This window comes from Carassius auratus, chromosome 45 (assembly GCF_003368295.1).
Source record: "Carassius auratus strain Wakin chromosome 45, ASM336829v1, whole genome shotgun sequence".
NCBI lineage: Eukaryota > Metazoa > Chordata > Actinopteri > Cypriniformes > Cyprinidae > Carassius > Carassius auratus.
This window is the reverse complement of record NC_039287.1, coordinates 8,235,241-8,257,554: the sequence shown is the minus strand read 5'-3', so window position 1 is coordinate 8,257,554 and position 22,314 is coordinate 8,235,241. Positions and strand designations below refer to the sequence as shown.

The window sequence follows — 22,314 nt, the reverse complement described above, 5'->3', positions numbered from 1 at the left end:
CTCAGTTACGGCTGTTTATGACAGTCCCCATTAGGAGCCAATCTCCGCTCGAGAAGCAAGCAGAGCGCTTGGGCCACTTATCAAAAGACCTCTGGAAAACTTCAGCCATTAGCACATGCACGCATTATGATTTGTAGCGCAGGAAGAAGAGGCAGTGAAAGGGGGAAAGGGGGAACATGGCAGACAGCTCCTTTCACAAGATTGGACTTTAAACCAGCCAATTAGTCGTTTTACACATCGGGAGCATTGTGCAGGTCACACATTAATTTGAGAAATTAGCAGGAAAAGTGGAAGCTGTTGATGTGGAGAGAGAGGGAGAGAGAGAGAGAGAGAGAGAGAGAGAGAGAGAGAGAGAGAGAGAGAGAGAGAGATAGAGAGGTTGCTGCTTTAACTATAGAATTGCAATTCACAGATTTCTAACCCTTCTTTTCTATTTCTTCTCCTGTCACCACATTTCACCCAAAAAAGTGACAGGATTTTTTATTAGCTTTGTTAGCAGAGCTCCAACAAGGATTTGGAAGCAAGTAAATTCTCAACTTCTCCTAATTTGACAGGGAATCTGCTGATCGGTATGCAGGGATTTTGTGATGCATTTGCAACTGTATGCAAAACCGTTTGTGTGTTTGGGCCTGTCTCTGTATGTTCCTATATGTGTGCATGTGCAGGCATCTAATTAACTCTAAGCTCTGACTTATTGTCATGGTGTATAAAAACATGAAGATTTCTCTCTGCCATGTTGTTACATTAACGAGAGTAAACAGGATGGGAATGAAAACTATATTTCTCATAAACCCTTGATTTATTGTTTATGTAGGTCTATCTCAGGCAGCACATAAAGATACACCGATATGCATATACATTTTTATACTGCTGGTGAACCAGTTTAATCAGGCTCTAAGTTCACTAAAATAACATGAAATTAATTTAAACACTATTTATAATAAGACACATGGCTCATTTCTATGCAAATTATAGATTGCACCTTATTCACAAAACTCAGCACTGATTGCCTGGTACAATTAACGTTGCAGAAACTGGGTGGTAAACAGAATTTTCCTTAAAAGAGACATTTGTGTACATTTTTTTTTTTTTTTTTGTCATCGTGGCAGCAAAGTTCACAATATTGCAGTATAGTTTGCAGTAACTCATCCAAACTCAGCAGAGAACTGATCCATGTTGCATCAGCTAATTTTTGGGGTCTTTTGTAGCAATACTTCTTTTGCACACTTGAGTTGCATACTTAATATTGTGCATACTTAATTTCAAGTTCTAAATCAGCTCAAACAGTGAAGTGCACAAGATTGCAGTACTCTGATTGCTTGGACATGAGAACTGTCCTGTGCAAACTAGTGTTAAAATGTGTGTAGTGTTAAATTATGGGGTCTTTTGCACCATACTTTTTTTGCATAATTAATTTGTTAATGTAAATATTTAATTCTGTGCTAAACTAATTTCAAGTACTAAAACAACTTAAACAGCAAAGTAGCTTGCAGAGAATTGCCTGTAATATGAAAACTGCCTTGCACAAAGTCAATCTTTTCTCATGCAAATTGCAAAAAGTGCAAAATTGTTGGGTTTTTAGCACCTATACCTCATTTGCATACTGAATCTGGGGATTTGCATAACTAATTTCAATTACTAAAACAACTCAAACTGATGCTATCAGCAAATCTGCTTCATTCTTTGTGAATTCCCTTCTTAGTCAGTTATCAGCTCCTATTGCAAACAGGAAAATACAATGTACAGTGCTAAAAAGAGAAATTACTGTTTTTACAGTGCATTTATCTGCAAACTTGTGGCAGTGCACCTCCACTGAGGACCTGGAGAAAGTTTATATTGCAGGAGAATGAAGCATATATTTCAGCAGAATCAATCTAATCAATCCCGGACCACAATGGCTCTCTGGCAGGGGAGAGTAGAGGAAATATAGATTGTTCAATTATGTTGTCATATGAGAGCAAAGAAAACAAATATACTGAATCCATAAGTGCCTGATATCTTTAACTGGGTAATACATGTACTCATTTAAGAGCATTCGGCCATTATCTTGTGTGACTTGCATGGTAAACACAACACCAGATGTATCGAAAAACCTATTAAGGCTTGGGGAATATTTACATTAGTATTTACAATTAAAAAGGCTTGCAGAGCATGAAAACTCAGAGCTATAATATCTAAAGACACACCGACCCATCGTATTTCCAGGAATAGACTGACTTGAGAGCTGCACTTAAACACACACTTCTAGGTTAAATGTCTTGGCATCTTTGAAAGCTTGGTGTCACTGTCACTACAGACCCATTCAAAATCAGAAAAAAGGAGCTTTGCGAGATATGCTTTGTGGCAGACACTGCAGATTGATCTGACATCTTGCTTTGAAGGCCTCAGTTGGAAAAGACAAGACCTCTGCTATCTTTTAAAATTATAAGAAATACAAGAGCTATTCACTGCAACAGTGTGAGAAGGAAAAGCACACCTACGTGTTTGACAGCGATAGCTTTGGTCAATAAAGGTAATGACATCTTCCTCGGTGGCTTAGTGCTTTTACAGCAGCACTGAATACTTATCAGTCCACGGGATCAGCAGGAAGTAACAGAAAGCCAGGCTTATCTGTGTTTTGGTCTGGAGCTTTGGGGGAAGGGCTGAGGAGGCGATGAGGAGGCGTTAGTCATCCTGTTTGGGGTGAAAACACGCCACAGGGCACCAGACTTGCAGAGTAACAGAATACTAGTAATGGCATTACATAACTAAAACACAGTTACATAAAAAAAGACTGTCTGCAGATATTTTTTTTCTTAAAGTAAATGAAAGTGGGTCTTTGCATATGTGACACAGGTTACAAACTATTTACGGCACTAATTTCTGTATGCCACTTTCATCCAAAACATTTTTTTTGATCGAACACAGTGCAACAGATAATCAATAAACAACACTTAAAATACATCTGCATAGAGTTGTTATTTTACTTGGCTTCTTTAAAAAGCACATCTTGATCACCACTGACCAGAACACGTTGTGTACACTGCAACAAACTTAGAATACAAACATTATAATCAATGTCAATTTTAAGTTAAAACTGACTTTGCAACTGACTATTTCAAAGAAACACTGTTCTGTTGAACTGTCTATTCATCAAAGAATTCTAAGATCAACATTTGTACTAAAAAGCTTTGTACTGATGCTGAGCAAATGATCAATTACAATGCTGGGCCAAAAACTACACATGAGGCAGATCCTCAAGTTTGAGAGACCAATGACCTTCTTTCTTTCTTTCAGACTACTCAAAAAGCACTATGTGATCTGATGTGACATCTCTCTGCACAAACATGACAAGCTCAATTACAGGAAATTGAGGAAAACAGAAATAGCTAAGAGTCAGTTAGAGAAAAGCTAAGACATGCAGACATACAGATGCAGGCTGCGCTGGTTAGTGTATAGAATCAAATGACTTCTGAAGGCTTTCTGGCTGAACGAAAACAAAATCTCATGGGCCAATCAAAAATAAATTATAGGACTAATAACTAGTCTGACAGCATGTGGTCTTGCTCATCCAGTTATTCTTATGTGTTACATTTTATTTGAGGTACCTTCCCAACGATAGGTCAGGATGTCTGTGTGCTCCGAAAAATAAAGTCCAGTGGTGATGTGTCTCAGGTGCAAATGTCAATCAGGAGATTTCTGAAGGAGGAACATGGATAAACACACTCTGTATCTTCATCTAAAAGTGATGATGTCATCTTCTTATAAACTGATCTACAAGAAAACAGCATGTTTCAAGTATTAAATGAACACACTATTACATTCAAGTGTATAAATTACTCTTGTATAAGTGTGTGCAGACACTGTGTGGCGTCCACAAAAAGAAACAAAAGTGGGTGGGCGGGTCAGATTAATCCTCAGCCTATTCGACTGAACCACAACTCCTGTATTCCATCAAAATGGAAAAATATTTTAACATGTCCATGGAGGATACTACAGGTAAAGTCTGGGTGCCTTGTGATTCACATATTTACAATTATACATTACAATGCTGTCCACCGTTGCAGAAGACTCATGTTAATAGACATCCAGTTTTGCTAAATTCACATGCACACCCGGAGCAGTGGGCAGCCATTTATGCTGCGGCACCCGGGGAGCAGTTGGGGATTCGGTGCCTTGCTCAAGAGCAACTCAGTCGAGGTACTGCTGGCCCAAGACTCGAACCCACAGCCTTACTGTTAGGAATCAAACTTTATAACCATAAGGCCATGACTTCCCCTTAACCCACGACTTCCTCTTAAATTAAATTAAATAATTTAAAAAAAATTAAATTATCTCACAATTCTCATTTTTTTCTTGAAATTGTGAGCTTATATCTTACAATTCTTTTTTTTTTTTTTTTGAAAATCTATAAAGAAAAGTCAGAATTGTTAAATACAAACTTGTAATTGAAAAAAAAAGTTAGAATCTTGAAAAGTTGCAAATACATTTATTTTTCTGACAGAAACAAACACAAATAAATACATAAAAATAAATTAAATTGCAAGAAAAAAATTGCGGAATTGTGAGGTTTAAACTCTTTATTTATTTGACTCTAATGGCTTTTTTTTTTTTTTACTGACTAATGAAATTGTGTTTAGAATAGCTCCTGAGATTAGTGAACAAAAACATAATCTCCTAATTAATATTGCTCATCTTTGTAAGGTTTAATGAACACCATAAAATGACCTCTATGGAAAACTCCTTGTGAAGACCTGAATCAAAAAGTTATTTGTGATAAATGCATGATGGACACTACCATTAAGCCAGTTATGATCAGATCATTTTAAGCAAGGAAGAGAAGAACAACAGTTAATGAGCAGCTGAAATGTTTAAACTTTAATGCTTTCATTTATTTATGCAGGTTGGCAAATTAGCACTCAAGAGTGAGAATTTAATTGTAGGCTTTTTCAGAAGCCTCCCACTGTGTATATACATAACATTTTATAATAATACTCTAACTACCATTCATATAGTTTAAAAGCCCAAAACTTAAAACACAAAGAACCTTAGTTCTTTCAACTAGTCCAAACTAAACATGTAGAATAGAGTGTGTAGATCCCAAGTTTAATCAATAAAGCGCAGCAGCATACGGTTTAAGCTGCAAATCCAGTTTGTCTCACTGTTTGGCTTTAATTAATGACAGAGACATAAACAACAGTATATCCTCACACCAGACCGCCATCTGTGATAGTGGGAGGTGAGCGATTTGACAGACACATACTTTGTGTTGTTTGAGTTTGTATAAGCTGCTTTGCTTGTTATTCTGTCAGAGATATGGCTCCAAAGCAACTGAGTAAGACCAAAAAAACCACAAGCATAAATAAAGTGAAGATCTGTGGGGAGGAGATGGTGGGGGCACCCAGCTGAACTGTGATTCTCAACTATTTTTACTTCAAAACTCAGATTTTACCAACACCATGCACCTAAAAAACATAATAAATTATATAAATATAAAAATGTATATTACCTAACAGTATAATATTCAGATGAATACAGTTACTTAATCAGGTTCACAACTAAGCAACCTCTGCTTAATACATAGATGACTGTTCATATTCATTAACCTTTAAAGATTCTAATTCAGGAAGTCTGTTCTTTGAAATGCCATAATTAATCTCAAAGTCAGATGTAGGTGTTCTACCTCTGAATGTAGTCACATCTTCTGGCTATATATACACTGCGGTTAGAATATACATCAAACACAATAATTAAAATCTGCTCATTTTCAGTTCCTTATTACAGAAGATAAGTTTTTGATAATAGATAAGAGCTGTAAAATCCTTCTGTGATCTAACAAAGACAATTTGCATTTGATTTTTGCAGAGCTTATAGGCTTTATGTGGCACAGAGAACTTTAACTCAAAACTTGCATGCCATAATTAATCTTCCTGTTTCAATCAAGCAGTAGGCCAGCCGTTGAAAAAAAAGTTTCATATGTGCCTTACTGACCCCACTTCCGGACCAACAATGAGAATAGATATTTAGCCAAACTATAAGAATAAAAATATGTAAGCAGAGAAAAAAAATAAATAATAATAATTAATTAAATAAATATATATATATAAATAAATAAATATATATATATAAAATAAAAAATTAATATTTAAGCCAGATTTAAAAAAGATTGATTTTTTAATGCACAACTCAGATCTATTTTCCTTATCATTTAATGCTAAATCAGAAAAGAAGCCACAAAGAGAGCTCCTAGTCAATGGCTGTGGTGGAGAAAGGAAAATAGAAAAAAATTGTTTTCGTCAAAACGGTAACACGCCCCCCTGAACAGAACATGGGAATGTATAATCAAGCCATGTATCTTGGCAGCTGTCTCATGAATTTTTTTCCTCCTGTAGATTAACATATGGGGCAAATAATAGCGCTATGGAGTGCTATCCCACCAGTTGGTTCCCTCCCCTCAGTGTACAGAGAATCAGAATTGCTTCCATAAGATCCCTTTCCAGAGATAATAATCCTTATATTTAATTATGACAGAAGGGACAGTTGCTAGGACTGAAGGGCCCTAGAAAGACCTGGTGCTTGAGTAATATGAAAGTCAAGAGCTAAGGTTAATTTTTTTCTGAACTGACAATTTACTTCACATGCTAACAATGACATAATGATTTGATCATTACCATGACTGTAAACTAATCTTACAACCCACATACATTTTGTTGGGGCTGGGTGGCACAACTCATGAGTTATGCATAAACAGATACTGAATTCCAGAAGTATGACAGTTCATACATTCTATTAGTAGATCCTCTGCCACTCAGTAATGTAAAAGCTGAGGTAAGATTACATCATACAAAGCCAGACAGCAATGACACAATCATTAATAACATGCAGTGCTGGAACTGGCTTGTATCTAGGAGGCTCTCAATTTAAATTATCTTTTAAATTAGTTTTGAAAACATAGATATATAAGTACAAAATGCAGTTTGTAATAACTTTGTGTAAATGATTGTAAAGTTTTTATGCACTTCCAGAGAAGAATTCCTAATACCAGGCTGGACAGGTAGTCTAGCGAGTGATAAGTTTGCTGAATGAATTCAGTTAAGAAGTGAAAAAGTGGGGCAGAACCCTTTTGGAAGCTTTAGGGAGAGGTGGGGGTCATGGTTGCACCAATCAAAATGAGCATCATCCGGCATTGCGAGATTTGATTTCTTAAAGGAGCAGATTTGTTCTGGTCCAGTGGAGAAGAAAGGGGGAAAAAAATAAAGGCATTACTCAATTTGAAAAGAAAACGTTTGCTTGCATCTGGAAACATCAACCCTCCTGAAGGGTCCTTGTTTTGAACACTCAGGCACAAATGCCATTAACCAGACATACATGTTCTTATCAGTTCCAGCTGATTTATTTGTCTCAGATTCAGACTTCAGCATGACGACATGTAACTCATTTCCTTTGCTACAAAACGCAGATGGTCCATTTTGAGAGTATATTGCACAAAATATTGAAAACAAATGTGCCATGATTAAAAAAAAAAAAAAAAAAAAAAAGCAAAACAAAATCCAGTTTTACACCTGCTATTTGGGACCCATTCACACAGATATACATAAACTCCTAGCTTTACTATATTACAGACATATACAATCTTCAATCTAGTACCAGAAATGAGGCTCATGTGTTCCCCCAATTCCATTGTACACTTTCCTATAGAAATGCTTCCGATCACAGCTGTACATTTGCCTTGAGTGAAATAATAACCAGGCATTTAAAATGCAAGTCGCCTTGTCAGTTTAATTCTTGCATGCTTTTACAAATGAAACCGGGTTGAAGTGCCTGAAGAAACCTCACTTAAAGCACAGTAAGAACATTCCCTTGAACTGTACAAAAATATGCCAGAAAATATTTAACTTTTTTTTTTTTAAAGATGAGGTATGTTGGTCATGTATCAAAATGCTTCCTGCCATACCTGTGTGTTCTAGAGTGGTTATCTGCTTAAATATTCCCATACTTGAAGGGAAATGGAACCGGTTACACACACACACACACACAAGAAATTACACAAGACCTCAGAAAAAGTTGCATCCTGAACAGGGTTTCAGAATTGCCTCCATTCAGTCCAGCAACCGTTTACCAGCTCCCTGCAGAGATATGGGTGGGAAGGGACTGCATAGTTCAGATTTTACATTTTGCGCTCCACCACAGTTTAAGCAGTTTCACTGCAACCCCACAGAACAGCCACAAGCTATGGCAAGCTACTTTAACATTTATTGCTTTAAACTAATTGGTATCTATTTTCATGTGACTAGCACTTATTTTATTTACTAGTAAGTGATAAAATAGTGGCTAGCATCTCAATCTCACTTTAAATAAATCATTTACGTACACATTATTCCCACTAGTCACCATCCCATACTAGTACCAAGTGGAATAAACACTAGTGCCTAAAAATCAGGTACTAGAATCTACTCAATTTAGCACTAGTAAAACTGGAACATATACAAGCAATAATTGCAATACAGAGTGAATAGTTTGAAACGGACCATGACAGAAAGAAAATATTTAATTATACAATTTGTTAGCAGTAACAGAACAGTATATTGTTACTACTGGGATAGTGACTAGCAGCAAGAAAATAAGTAAAATTCCTAGTGAACTGAAAAAACACCAACTAATGGCTTAGAAGGATAAAAACAACTGCTTGTCAGATAAAAATGGAAGCTATGTAGTTTGAAGGAATACATGTTAAAAGCGCTTGCCGTACACACAGCCCTGTCGATGATGACCATGTTGTCACTTTTTCTAAGTTACAAGTCTCGAAACGCAGGTTCCGCCGTCTTACCCAGGACAACCACAGAGGCAGAGTCAAAAATATTAACCTGAAGATGCGAGATTCCTCCTTGGTTCTGGAGGAATTTGTCAGTAAGTGAAAACAAGGTCTGAAAAGTTCGCCTCCAGCCAGTCTCCAGCGATCATCTCACTGAGCTCGGGAGTGCAATAGTCCGGGAACTCGAAGTGAGAACCGAGGCTGCCCTCGCTGAAAGAGTCCAAATCTTTATCCACCAGAGAGAGACAAAGGTTTCCTGAAGTGTTACCCAAGTCCATCGCGTGAGAGCCCGCCGTTAAGTTCAAACTGAAGTCCACCAGCAAGTCATCGGAATCGTCGCTGGAGCTGCTGGACGAAGAAGATACGGACCTGAAGGAGGATGCTGGTGACACAGATGCAGGGTAAGCTGCACTCTGCTTGGTAATGTTCTTGAAGTTGTAAAACAGTCTGCTGCCGGGAATTGCGCTCGTGTGGCTGGACTCCTCGTACATGCTCGCGCCCTCGGACTCCGCAGCGGAGCTCAGCGTGGGGCTCGCGGGGACGTTGTGCAGCCTGATGTGCTCCTCTTCCTCGTAGTCATCCTCCTCGTCGTCGTCGTCGTCATCCTCGTCTTCGTCGTCAGTAAGTTCCCGTTTGATAGACTTGGTCACTTTTAAGTTTGTTAAAACATAGTTAAATCTGCAGTCTTGTGAAGAAGCTCTGGCGGTAATGTTCCCCGGTTTGCTCGGCTTGAGTTTGGCACACTTCTTCCCTGCAGCTCTGACACTTTTCCCTATCTTCTCCGGCGACTGCAGCGCTGGTTTCGAAGAAATGTCGAGCTTTGGTTTTTTCTTGGGTCTGTATTTGTAATCAGGGTAGTCAGCCATGTGTTGGAGCCGGAGCCGCTCGGCTTCGCGGATAAAGGGAATCTTTTCACTGTCCTTCAGCATTTTCCACCTCTTTCCTAGTCTTTTGGAGATCTCAGCGTTGTGCATGTCTGGAGACTGTTCCATGATTTTTCTCCTCTCGATCTTGGACCACACCATAAACGCATTCATGGGTCGTTTAATGTGGCCGGTGGCTGTCTTGCACCAGTCCGGTTTCGGTGGCACCGGGCTGCACGCCATCAGATCGTTCTCCTCGGTGTCTGTGGTCTCTCGCGACATGCTGTGCTCTGTCTGCTGCACCATGTTAAAATATACTTTTCTCCCTTGATACACTAACAGCTGCCGCACTCTAAGACAAACCTCTTTTCAAAGTTACCGACTGCCTTCTTATTAGTTCCTAGGTTTACCATATCGATTGCGTCACGTATAATCATCCAATAGCGTGCCGCGGCTCCGCCCAAAAGCCTAGACATTAACCCTTTGCGTCCAAACTAGACCTTGCCCAGTCAGTGATTTAAACGTTGCCTTTATAACCAAAATGCTGCCTAAGAGACAGCCTACTATGGCATCATAATGTCATATTTACTGATCTAAAACAAATTCAAGTCACCTGTATAATTTATTTATTTATTAATTTATAAATTAATTGAATGCTCCAATTAGTGCTTTTTTTTTCATTTTTTCTAACACATATAGGATTGTGGTATATAAAGGTGAATGATGCCTCTATGTTGGCATAAAAAACTAGATGAAGGCATTTTACTAGACTGGATTCGGACATGCCTTGTTGCCATCCTGCCTCCATACATACACAGCCCAAGATTTCATTTGTGTGCACGCCTGTGGGTGGGACTTTCATTATGTGTGTGAGACAGGCATATTGGATGACACCAGGGGATAGAGATAAAGTGAGAGGATAAACATTTACTGTAAGTGTAACTGTATTTGAAAAATCAGAGCATGAAATGTAGTAACTTCTTAAGCATTACCTACAAAAATACCAGTTAATAATAATAACTGGTGTAATCTCTACAGAACAATAAAAGTATGAAAACACTTAATTAAGATTTTTCTAATGCAGTAAAAAAAAAAAAGAGACTTAATAAGTTTTGACTTCTGGGATCCAGGACCCCTCAACAGCCCCCACAATTCGAACACCAATGTTTTGCAACAAGTATTATTATTATTATTTTGTCTTGCAAAGCTGTGAAGGTTGGTTGAAAATATTGAGTCTATATACATTAAGTTAGGAGCCAAGACTTTTTAAAAGATTGTTTCGTCCTTTTTTCGCATTTAGGAAATTCTGCTGGTGGCACTTGCACACTTCTCAACATCCGTGCACTTTATTAACTGATTCCAGTTTGACAAAATAATGTCAGTTCTGTTGCTGATTATACTCTCCTGTCCCACTTACTTTATATTATGCAAGAAGAAATGTATGTAGGTTGTTACTCTGAAGCCCGATCTCATAATAGAATAATGATGTTATATACATCTCAGTCGTCTTGACCTACATATTTACCTTGCATATTTCTCTATATAATATGATATGTCCTGACGGCAGACAGGAGAGGGAGTGCAAAGATTTGCTGTGTCAAGAAGGTGAGCAACTCTCTCGCTCTCTCTATTTCTCGGTAGACCACCCTATACAACAGCTCTGGCTGACAGCCAACTCTGTCTCTGATAAACCTCTCTGCCTTTCTCTCATTTTTCCTTCCCCTAGAGGGCAATCATTTACCCCTTTGAATCAGTCCTACACTGCCCCCATGCATCAGTTCTTCCCTCACATCAGACTCATGCAGTGACACATTAAAAATGCAGTGAGAGGATTTTGCTGGTCAATTTTGCATTGAGATATTGAGATACAGCCTTAAGATTAATTTTCACAGGCAATGTCGACCAGACCCCCACCCCCTCCCATCCCCTCTGAGACTGGCTGCTTCTGAGGGCTGCTTGCCACAAACCACATGTCTTTCCAACTCAGAGCCATGGACCATAATATTCTGCTGCCTTTTCAGCTACTTTGTATAGTCTAATTTTAATATGACAGTATCGCCCCAAGACCTGGAGTTGCCAAAGGTTGACATGCTGATAATGTACGAAAGGAACAAAGTGAGCTTATTATACTCTTCATCCATCCTGCAAACAATAATTCCCACGTGTCCCATGTGTTCTTTAAATAAATAAAGTAGAGTAGATCTGTTATTTACAATTTTACAACATTGTTGCCATGACAGTGCAACACCATAAACCTCAGTACTACTAAAATGTATTTAAACAGCTTTATAGCTTAAGTTTTAACAGAGGAATTAATGTAAGTGGTTTAATAAAATGATACGAATCACATTTCAGCTTTTAAATCCTCCAAATATTGGCCCCATTCACTTCCATTTTAAGTGCCCTACTGTAACCCTTTAGCCTTTTTGTAAAGAAAATGAGGGATGAGGTGAAATTATTTTCTTTTATAATCAACATTATACTACAAATGGTGTCCTTGAATATTCCTCTAAGCTTCAATCCAGGAACATTCAAGAATTCTTGCTGCACCTATTTCGCATTTTATTTTTTATAATATAACACCCTCCTGCTCTCAGACCAGTGATGCATTACAGTAAATTAGATGAGGCTTGTACAGTGGTAAAATTTGAGAGAAGAAGGGAAGAGAAGACGATAGAGAGACAGAGAAGAGCACACCCGACAGGAATGACTCATCTCCTCCATGGCGTTTATCTTTCTTAGGAGCTGCCACTCACCCGCTAGAGAAGTGCTAAAGGAATGGATCGATAGACAGTCCTGACTAGGAGCTATCTGAGATTAAAGATGCAGGGACGTATACCTTCTGAATGGCCCCTGGATGGGCTCGTTCAATATGCCTTCAATCTCAACTGCACACAAAAAGCCAAAGTCAGATTAGGTGACTGCGGGGTTGGAGGGACACTTGCAGTGGGTGGACTGCCACATTCACATAAATGAGTTAACAAGCCTAGCATCCTGGCCATTGATTGGGAATGCGTTGGCTAGCTTTGGTCTTAGGGGCCGTAGCTTACCTAATGGCTGCCGTTAGATGTGTGAACTCAAAGCACTGTTGAGTAGGTGTGGAAGCAGACTGTTGTGATTGTTCTGCAACACTTTTTTTTTTTGTCTTGTAAAGCTGTGTGGGTTGGTTTGGAAATATTTACATTTATTTTAAATGTACTTCTGCTTCAATACGTTTAAAATTTTTATATTTATTTATTTTACATTTTTACATTTTTGTGTTACAAAATATTCTGTTTTAAATAAATGCTGCTCTTTTGGATTGTTTATCAAAGAATCCAGAAAAAAAGCATCAGAGTTTCCACAGAAATATTAAGTAGCACAACTGTTTTCAACATTGATAATAAACCCAGAATCTGCATATTAAGATGAAGGATCCTATGACACTGAAGATTGAAGTAATGGTTGCTAAAAATTCAATTTTACCATCACAGAAATATAGTATAATTTAAAATAGATATATGCATAATATTTTTAACATTTTAAATGTATTTTTTTCATCAATAAGGTGCAGTCTTAGTGAGTACGAGCGACTTCTATTTAAGCTAAATCTTTCCAACCCCAAACATTTGAATGGTATTACCGTACATTTGACAAAATAGTAAAACCACAGGGTTTTATTGTTTTTCCAAGGAGCCTCAAATAAAATGACTTTTCAAGAAATCCCATTCAGACAGCCATATATTTTCATGGATCAATGAATCCATTAACATAATAAATTGTGTGATACTACAGTAAATACAATACTTAAGTTAAAAGTGTATTTTTTTAATCGTCAGATTAGTACAAAATTACATTTTTCACAAAACCCCAATCTTGCAGGCCCCGGTTTGAAAACCCCTGGTTAAACAATTCTCTCTGTTTAGTTAATAGGTCTTTACTTTCAAGCTGTTTACAAGAAATTGAAGTCAGCAGTAGGTCGCACACCAAAAATGTAGTATGAAATGATTTTCAAAGCTGTCTAGAGGAAGCCTTTTTCTGTCATTTTGCTCTTTATTTTATGGACATTTCCTCAATTCACCAAGCATGATATTTGATCTAATGCTGTAATTTCCAAACCATTTTTTCCCCATCCTCTTGTGAAAATACCATTGTTGCTGTGATTTGGGGAGGGTGAAGGATTTTGTTATCAGAGTTAGATAAGAAGCCTCTGAAGTGGAATACATACTGTAATGCAATTGACCCCATGTCTCCACACTTTCAAGGTCTAATGCTTGGCAGAGAGGAGTGACTTCATGAGAAGATAAACAGAGACTTAACACGCTGGTGTGTGCTTGTGTTAGATGTTGTCAATGCAGCAAATGCAATGGCAGATTACACTCCAACACCCTAACCTTGTTCTCGTATTCTAACAAAAACATCTCCATGTGAATTGGAGGTGGCTGTTGAAGTTATTTACAGGATTTCACAACACTCTCTTCAGTGCCTATGTGTCAAAATGATGAAAGTACCGAGGTAAATGGCAAAAACAACTTACAGATTTTCAAGTTAGACTACTGTTGACTACTGTTACTTATTCAATTTATGTTAAAACCTGCATGTTTATAACATTCTATTACCAAACAGCATAAAATCAAGCAGTTGTCATAAGTTTTCTAACATGACTATTCTTATAATAATGCATAAACAAGCAAAGAATGTGCAAAACTACATTTCTTCAAATAAGTTGGTAGATCACGTGAAAGATACATTTTAACCATAAAGCCTGACATATAATATAATAGTCAGAAAAAATAAAATAAATTCATTTTGGGAAAAGTTTGTTTGACCTAGAGGTGAAATATAACTAATAATTATATAAAGTATAATAAATTACAAAAACAGTATTAAGTGTCATATTTTATACATAAGACTAATGGCTCATATAGTAGCTATGATTCCAAGTAAAATGGAATGCATACTCGAGATGGAAAAACACCTCACTTTTATTCCAAGAGGCCAAAACAAAACAAAAATATGCATTTTGCATATGCATTTATTTCCAGAATGTAAGATGAAATTCTGATAACTCGCAAACTGCTCATATCTTTATAATAGTACAGTAGACTACTTACATTAAAGGCATGTAAATATCATGTGTCACTCCCAATATCTCCCAATAATATGTCTATTATGATATTCATGTACTTAGTTTTAAAATTCTGCTAAGATTAAAAAGTGTAAAGTTCTGTAGTTTTCATTGTGGGGGGGCAAATGCAATACAATACTCACTGAGGGGTGGATAAATAAATCTTCCTCAAAAGCCTGATATATCATATTTAATACTCACATTTTAACACAATTTTCCTAATAAATGATTTATGGATCATTAAGTAAACCTGAGTTGCTTAAGTCCATTACGTGTTCATATTACAAACAGTATAAAAGTTCTTAAGTCCTTATATTTTCTTTATAAAAAAGCAAAAAGACACTTGTACTGCAACTTGAAGGTTGACATTTGTAGGATTATATTTAAAGGCCTTTTACTTACCTAAACACCATAAACTATCTTTCATGTAGAAGATGACTTGTGCACAAGTTTTTTTTTCAGCTAAGTTTTGAGTATGTTTAGCATTTAGAGGCCTAAGAAATGTGTGCATCAAATATGGCTTCATAGGGTTAGTTAGAGCTGCATAAATAGACTGGTTTTAGGTCCATCGGACAATAATTGAACACATTCTCATTTGACATTTACACAACATTTGTTTCTGCATTCAGAAAAAGAAAATCCAGCTTGACTGTGTGCAATGAAGCAGAACAGAATGAAGTGGTGTTTTTAAAAACAACAACATGTCAGCATGTAAATTAAAGCACCAAAACTACACACACACACACAAAAGTATACAGGGGAAATCTAAACACACTCAAGCTCACTAATCAATGATTTAGATGTTGGGTTGTTGATGAACCATCCCTAAAAGCAGCAGCATAACATTGAGCACAGGTATGTACGGTGCACTTGTTTGGCAATTTTTTGCAGTAATAGTAAACATGTATTCAGGGGTTCTCATAGGGCCCTGATCCACTATAATGAGAGTGTGTTTAGTCTGAAGGCCAGGCCCTGTGTTGATGGATTGCACTGCCTGAGGGAGAGTTTTTTTTTTCTTTCTTGACACCGCATGAAGGCTCGACAAGGTGCAGGGTGGACATAGACTTCTGTGTGTGTGTGTGTGTGTGCCCTTTTCAAACTATCGATTACTGGAGCCGATTTCATGTCATAGCTACAGGCCTCATGCATATGTGGTGGCAAAGGGCAAGATGAAAGGCATCAATCAGACAATGTTACTTTATTATCTCGCTACAAAAATGTATAAACAATACATCAATATAAATATTTATAATAAATATAATGATAAATAAAAAACACACTCATGCTTATCCTTTTATGTTGTGCCTCAGGCATTTTATCCAAACCACTACCTGAGTTGTACTCTTATATTTTGTGGAGAGAATGTTTGACCTAGTTTTACAGATTATCAGTCCAGGCCTTTGTCAGAATTAGAAGTACAGTCTTGTTTTTAACTGAGCAGCATTTTAGAGCAATAAGAGCTGAGCTGCTTTCCCATGGTACTGAACATGCAATGTCACTCAAAATTACATTCTGTTATCATTTGTTCTTCGAAACACAAAAGGAGACATTTCTGAGACTGTTTGCCATGCAATTACAGTGCACAGGAACCCGGAGCTTTCAAGCTTTAAAAATATCACAAAAGCACCATTAAAGGTGTCCATATGACTTGTGCCTTAATTTAAGGAAAAGACCCAAATTTAGTTATTTGAAGTGGTTACTCCCATCCATAAATCATTCATGTCAGATTTTTCGTCAAATCTCATATAAGGTCTTTTTTTTTTTTTTTGAGTGAAAATTGTTTCTAAACCAGCGTTTCTTCAGTAAAGAATTATTTTTTTCTCTGAAACACAAATAAAGGAAATAAAAATGTGTTGACAAATGATTATATTAAGTAGTAGTACTTTGCTATTAATCACAGTTTATATTAAGATATCAAATAATTAAGTTCTTAATACATAAGGAAATCATAAAGCACGCATAAATAAATAGAAAATAAAAAGAAATATCCATATATATTCACAAGAAATTGACTGGGTCTTATAAATATATACAAATATTAGAAACTTTCATGTCTTTGACTCAGGCTGATGAGTGAATAATAATTCATATATGTTTCTCACATGAAGATTTCATATGGCTTCAGATGACCTGGAATATCATTCATGAGTCGAAAAGACTTCTTTTATGATACTTTCATGCGCTTTTGAGCTTAGTGAGGGTTCCCATTCATTTTTATTGCATGGAAAAGAATGTCTTTTTTGTTACACCAAAGAAAGTAAGTCAGGTTTGGAACGACATGAGGTGAACTTTTCCTTTAAGAGAAGTTCAGCTCAAACAAGGTTTCAGGTAGTTAAGAATTGTTTTCTTACTTAACACTCAACACATGTTTCTGTGAAGTTTTACAGTGCGGCCTTGAAACTTCAGCTGTTCCTGAAAACCTCTGAATTAGTAAGCTGTCACAGCTACTTGAAAATTGAAGTTCTCCTTTCCTCGGCAAGTCTCTTCAGAACACTTCATCCTGAGGGCAGACTAATTTAAAGGTAGGTAGAGGATGTCATCAATTGTGAACAAATAAGACAATGGTGAAGAGGCGCAGGGGTTGAGGGGTGGATGACAGTGCTGGAGATGGGTAAAAAAAAAGATAATGATCACGACTCCTGCTATTACCTAGCTAAAGCTATTATTTCACCGCAGTTCATCTCATGTTGACATTGCAGTTAATTACCTGGTGCAGCGGGAGCGAGGTGTGCTGAGCCCGAGCATGACAAACACTGAAAGGCTAAAGTTGAGGTTGCAGGTGGGCTTATTCAGAACAACCTTGCACTTTATGCGAGGCACCACGTCAACATCCATTAAGAGAATCCAAATCCCTTGCCGTATAATGAACGAGAGATGCCACACGAATTAGTGCGGTGGGGGGGTGGAGATGGGGGGGGGGGTTATTATCGCCGTTGAAACACAGTATTTAACAAAATTGGAGTAAAATGTGAAGAGCTCTTTCCTTGCATTTTTTAAAAAACACCAAGGGAGTTGTGCTCCTCGTGGCTGTTGGAGTGAATAATGTGATGATTACAAAGCCCTTTTCGATTACAAAGCAGCACATAAATGCAGTCTTAAAGTGATGTGAATTTCACACTCAATTATACACACAACTACAGTATCACTGCTGTCTGCTGATTTTTAAACATGTTTTACTTTAAAGTGAACAAGAATTGCACTTCCACACTGTCTTATATGCATAATGTGATATTAAATAATCAAAATATAGGGCAGGATCATTAAAAGTGGACATGAGATACCAAAATACACTGGAGAAAAAGTTTTTTTTGAAGTTGTACATAGAAGAAAGATAATTCTTCTTCTATGAAGAATTATCTTCATAGAAGTATAAAAGTTGTACATTTAATAATAATAATAATAATTTAGTGTGCTTCTTGCAGTTTTTCTATTAATATTTGTAAAATTTACTAGCAATTTCTGAGTAAAAATTTTCAGTGTTAGGTCAAAATGAATGTGAATTTGCTTAAAATCTTTTATCCCACAATTATGACTTTTTCCTTGCAATTCTGAGTTTATATGTAATAATTTGACTTGGGATTCTTAGTTTAAAATCTCATTTTCTCTGAATTCTGAGTACTCCTCGCAGTTCTGTTTTTTTCCCCTCAGAATTGCATGTTTATATCTCGCAAGCACACGTTTATGTCTTGTAATGTTTTCTAAGAAGATACAAACTCAGAACTGTGAGATATTAACTCAGATTAAGAGAAAAGAGAGAGAGAGAAGAAAACAGATAAAAAGAAATTACCTTTTTTTATTAAAAAATAAAAATCTAATGGGTCATATGCCTTACCCTATGACCGCTGTAAAAATTTAACTACACATCAATGATCATCATTTTAAAACAGAAAAGACCTCATGTCCTCAGAGTCCCTAACAGTCCTCTAGTCAAGTCCACATCATTCTGTGAGATGCTGTGTGTCAGTGTGCACCTCTATAAGTTTAACCCCCACGTCCAAAGAGCCATGCTCCCATCAACTGCCCCTAATGAGCCTGGAACGAACCTGATGAACCTGACTGAGACTGCCTGCTGCAAACCTACCCAAGCAGAGAGAATTCATTACACCGAGGTGCTCTTTGATCTTCTTTTTATGTGATTTAGCGGAAATCACAATATATTTTTTTATGTTGCTCATCCACCCAGAATTGTTATGTCAATGATTTTTTAAGTGTACATAAAATGACTGAATCTGTACATTACCATTCAAAAGTTTAGGGTCAGAAAGATAATTTTATTCAGCTGCTCAGAGGTGGCATTAAAGACATTTATAATTATATATATATATATTATATATAACCATGAAAAAATCTGACAGACCTCAAACTTTTAAACTGTAGTGTTGTCTCATGAAAATAAAGGTGCACACACACAGACGGTTTGAAGAACTTAAATGTAAAAAAGCAAGAGTTGATAGCAAGAAGTAATACAATTCTGTCCTCCTCACTACCTTATAAAAGCAAATTTTATTCAGGCATTTTCAATAATGTATATCCTCCAGGTCAAATTAAATTAGCATTTGTTACTTCCTCAATTATAATTAAATAATAGTTTGTTTTGGCATTTCCAGATAAGGAATATGAATATAGGTCTGGTGGTAGATATTCTATGCATGATCCTTAAAATATGCACATATAGATCGCTATTTTCCAGCACTCCATATCAAAGATCTTCCTTTGCCTTTTAAGTGTCTTCCCCCTCTATATTCTACAAATGTCAGTCATTCTGTTTTATCACATAATCTCAACAGCCTCACATTTATTTATGAGGGAAGGAGGTTCTGCCAGAATGACATAGCAAGTCAATGTCACGAAATGAAATACCTGATATAGTTCCTCGCATTCGCTCAGAATATCAAGTATTTCTATAAATACACAGCCCACGTTTCCTGAAACCTTATATATAGTGGAATAGCTAAACTTAAAGGCCCTTAATCTCATTTCTTAAAAAAAACTGTGTATTTTTCATTATACCTTCGTAACATTTTCATTACATTAATCAGACACTTTTATCCAAAGCAACTTACAGTTCATTCAGTCTACACCTTTTTTATTTTTTTATTTTTTTTTTATCAGTATGTGTGTTCTCTGAGAATCAAACCCACAATCCTTTGCACTCCTAACGCAATGCTCTACTGCTGAGCCACAGGAGCTTACAAAGCCTTTCTGGGAGCTAAATTGTTATACGACTTCTTACTCTGTATTATTTGTGGAGTGCATTAAATTCTAAGCAAAACAAATCCTCTTTTTCATTTTCAAAAACACAGGATATGGAATAGTCAATAAATTACTAACCATTCCCACATCCACTCTAAACCTGTGCATTACATCCATTTTGAGAATGTTCAATATTTCTTTATTTTTCTCAGAACATACAAGAAACATGTCTTATTTTTCCCACTGTGTCTCTCTGTGTTATCTTTAGTATTCCCTCACATCTATTGACACAAAGTGCACACATCAGTGATGGATGGCCACTATTATAAGGCAAAGCCCCTGCTACCCCTCAGTACAAGCAGAGAGGCAGGGATTAATCTAGCCCATTACATTTGGAGGGTGGGGAGGTAGGCACATTGACTCTGATTAGGCACACTGAAGACTCCTGGAGCTCTAGGGCCCCCTTTACACCTAGCATTAACATCTGTCTTGGGTGATCTGATTGATGGACAGTAGTGAAACAAGGTCCAACATTTTTTTTCTGGTATTTGGTGTTTTATCAACATGTTTAAACACACTGACATAACACATGATGTATGCACTCATAAAATCCCCTTACTGAAATCTGATCAAAAGTGGTCACAGGAGATAATCTTGAGTCACATGTTAATACCAGGTGTGAACGATCTGACTCACCTGATGACTTGTAAACGGCTCACCTCAGAAAAGTGTTCAAATTGAGTGTAAACAAGCCCTAGATGATTCTGGTATTGCTCTGTGAAATATAGGCACCTGTAAAATGGCTACAGTTTAGTTGAGCTTTTATATTTTAACTGTTTTTGTAATATTCTAAAGCTTTTTATAGCTGTTTTCATGTTACATTTACAGATGTCACTATTAAAATATAGTTTATTTAAATGTAATCATTTAAAAATATAAAACATAAATATATATAAAACAACTTTCAAGGGACATGTACACATTTTACTATATATTAAATATATAAAAAAGAAATGATTTACATTTTTATAAAAATTAAATATTATTACATAATTAGAATATATGTAAACAGCTTTCGTGTTTCACTATATAAATGATTTAAATGTAATTATTAACATTTTATAAAAATGTAAACCATACAAAAATGCTGCTGTTATGTTATTGTGTTTATATAATTAGTTTAAAATATTTTTTTAATATATAGTCACATTTGTCAATGTCACTTGAAAACAGTTTATATGTATTTTACTATATGCAAAATATATTTGTAAATATATTATTTAATTGTAACAAAACTGTAAATTCTTAAATTTCAGGACTAGAAACCAAAAGTAATACTTCAGCTCAAATTTACCCAGCAGTACGTCATTGTGGTTGTTGTGGTGACAACCCTGCACCACAATATGTTTCATCCCACATATCTGATTTACATTGGTGAAATCTGCTGTGTGTCAAGTGATCTTGCAGTGAGAGAGACACGATGACAGATTAAGTGTCTAATAGTGGAGGAGAAGAGATAGATGGGGATCTTACGTGCCTGTGAAGCACACCAGTAATTTCCCCAGGTCATCCACACTTACATGTGTACATTATTCATGTGCATAAAAATAAGTGAGAGGGGAGCACTTTATAATTTCTGAAGAGGGTAAAATGTGACCAGTAGTTAGAGAGAGAGAATAGTTCAATATTCAGTGACTCATATTATATCCACAAATCTATTAGAGCCAATTAATTGCACAGTGGCAACTTGGGCACAGTTTCTTAATTTGTTACACTGGAGATGAACAGGGCCAGAAACTGCACTCAACTGAATACAATGACAGATCCCAGTAAAGTGGGGCATAAGGAGAGATGCAGAAGCAACGGCTTTAGATGATGAAAAAAAAGAGATCAGTCTTCTCCAGTATGGCACGAACCCTACTTTTAATCATTTTCTTGGAAGATTATTTATGATGAATGATAGAAAATTAACAATTCCACTCAACTCTTAAGTTAACCTATCTGTAGGTCCAGTTATGTAGCACCTTTTGAACTCTGTAACTTAAAAAAATGATATGTTTGTGTTGGTCCTGTCAATTGTAATGAATTTTTATTAGCTTGATTATTTACACAGCAACAATAAAATTAATTTGAAGCTTTACAGGATGGAAATAAAATGTTTGTAAATGTGGTTTCGGCTCTTTATTTTCACCATGTTGATAGTTATTTTACATCAGGGTGATGAATGAGTTCAGGCCTTATACGGCGTGCCCTCTGAGACAGACAAAGTGTCCAGGGTCAGAGACTGTGTGACATTCTCATCCATGTCACACTCCTGGCAACCTGTTATTATTTATGGAGATTATTAATAGCATGCCTTT

At 36.5% G+C, this 22,314-nt stretch overlaps 1 protein-coding gene across 1 annotated transcript; it reads right to left on the bottom strand.

The window, feature by feature from the left end:
- Window positions 1–7,353: 7,353 nt before the first annotated feature.
- On the bottom strand, window positions 7,354–10,030 carry LOC113063113 (transcription factor SOX-11-like). The gene has a single exon (XM_026233294.1). It carries the CDS (start codon window positions 9,958–9,960, stop codon window positions 8,884–8,886), a length of 1,077 nt encoding a protein of 358 aa, XP_026089079.1. The 5' UTR covers window positions 9,961–10,030; the 3' UTR covers window positions 7,354–8,883.
- Window positions 10,031–22,314: the final 12,284 nt, after the last annotated feature.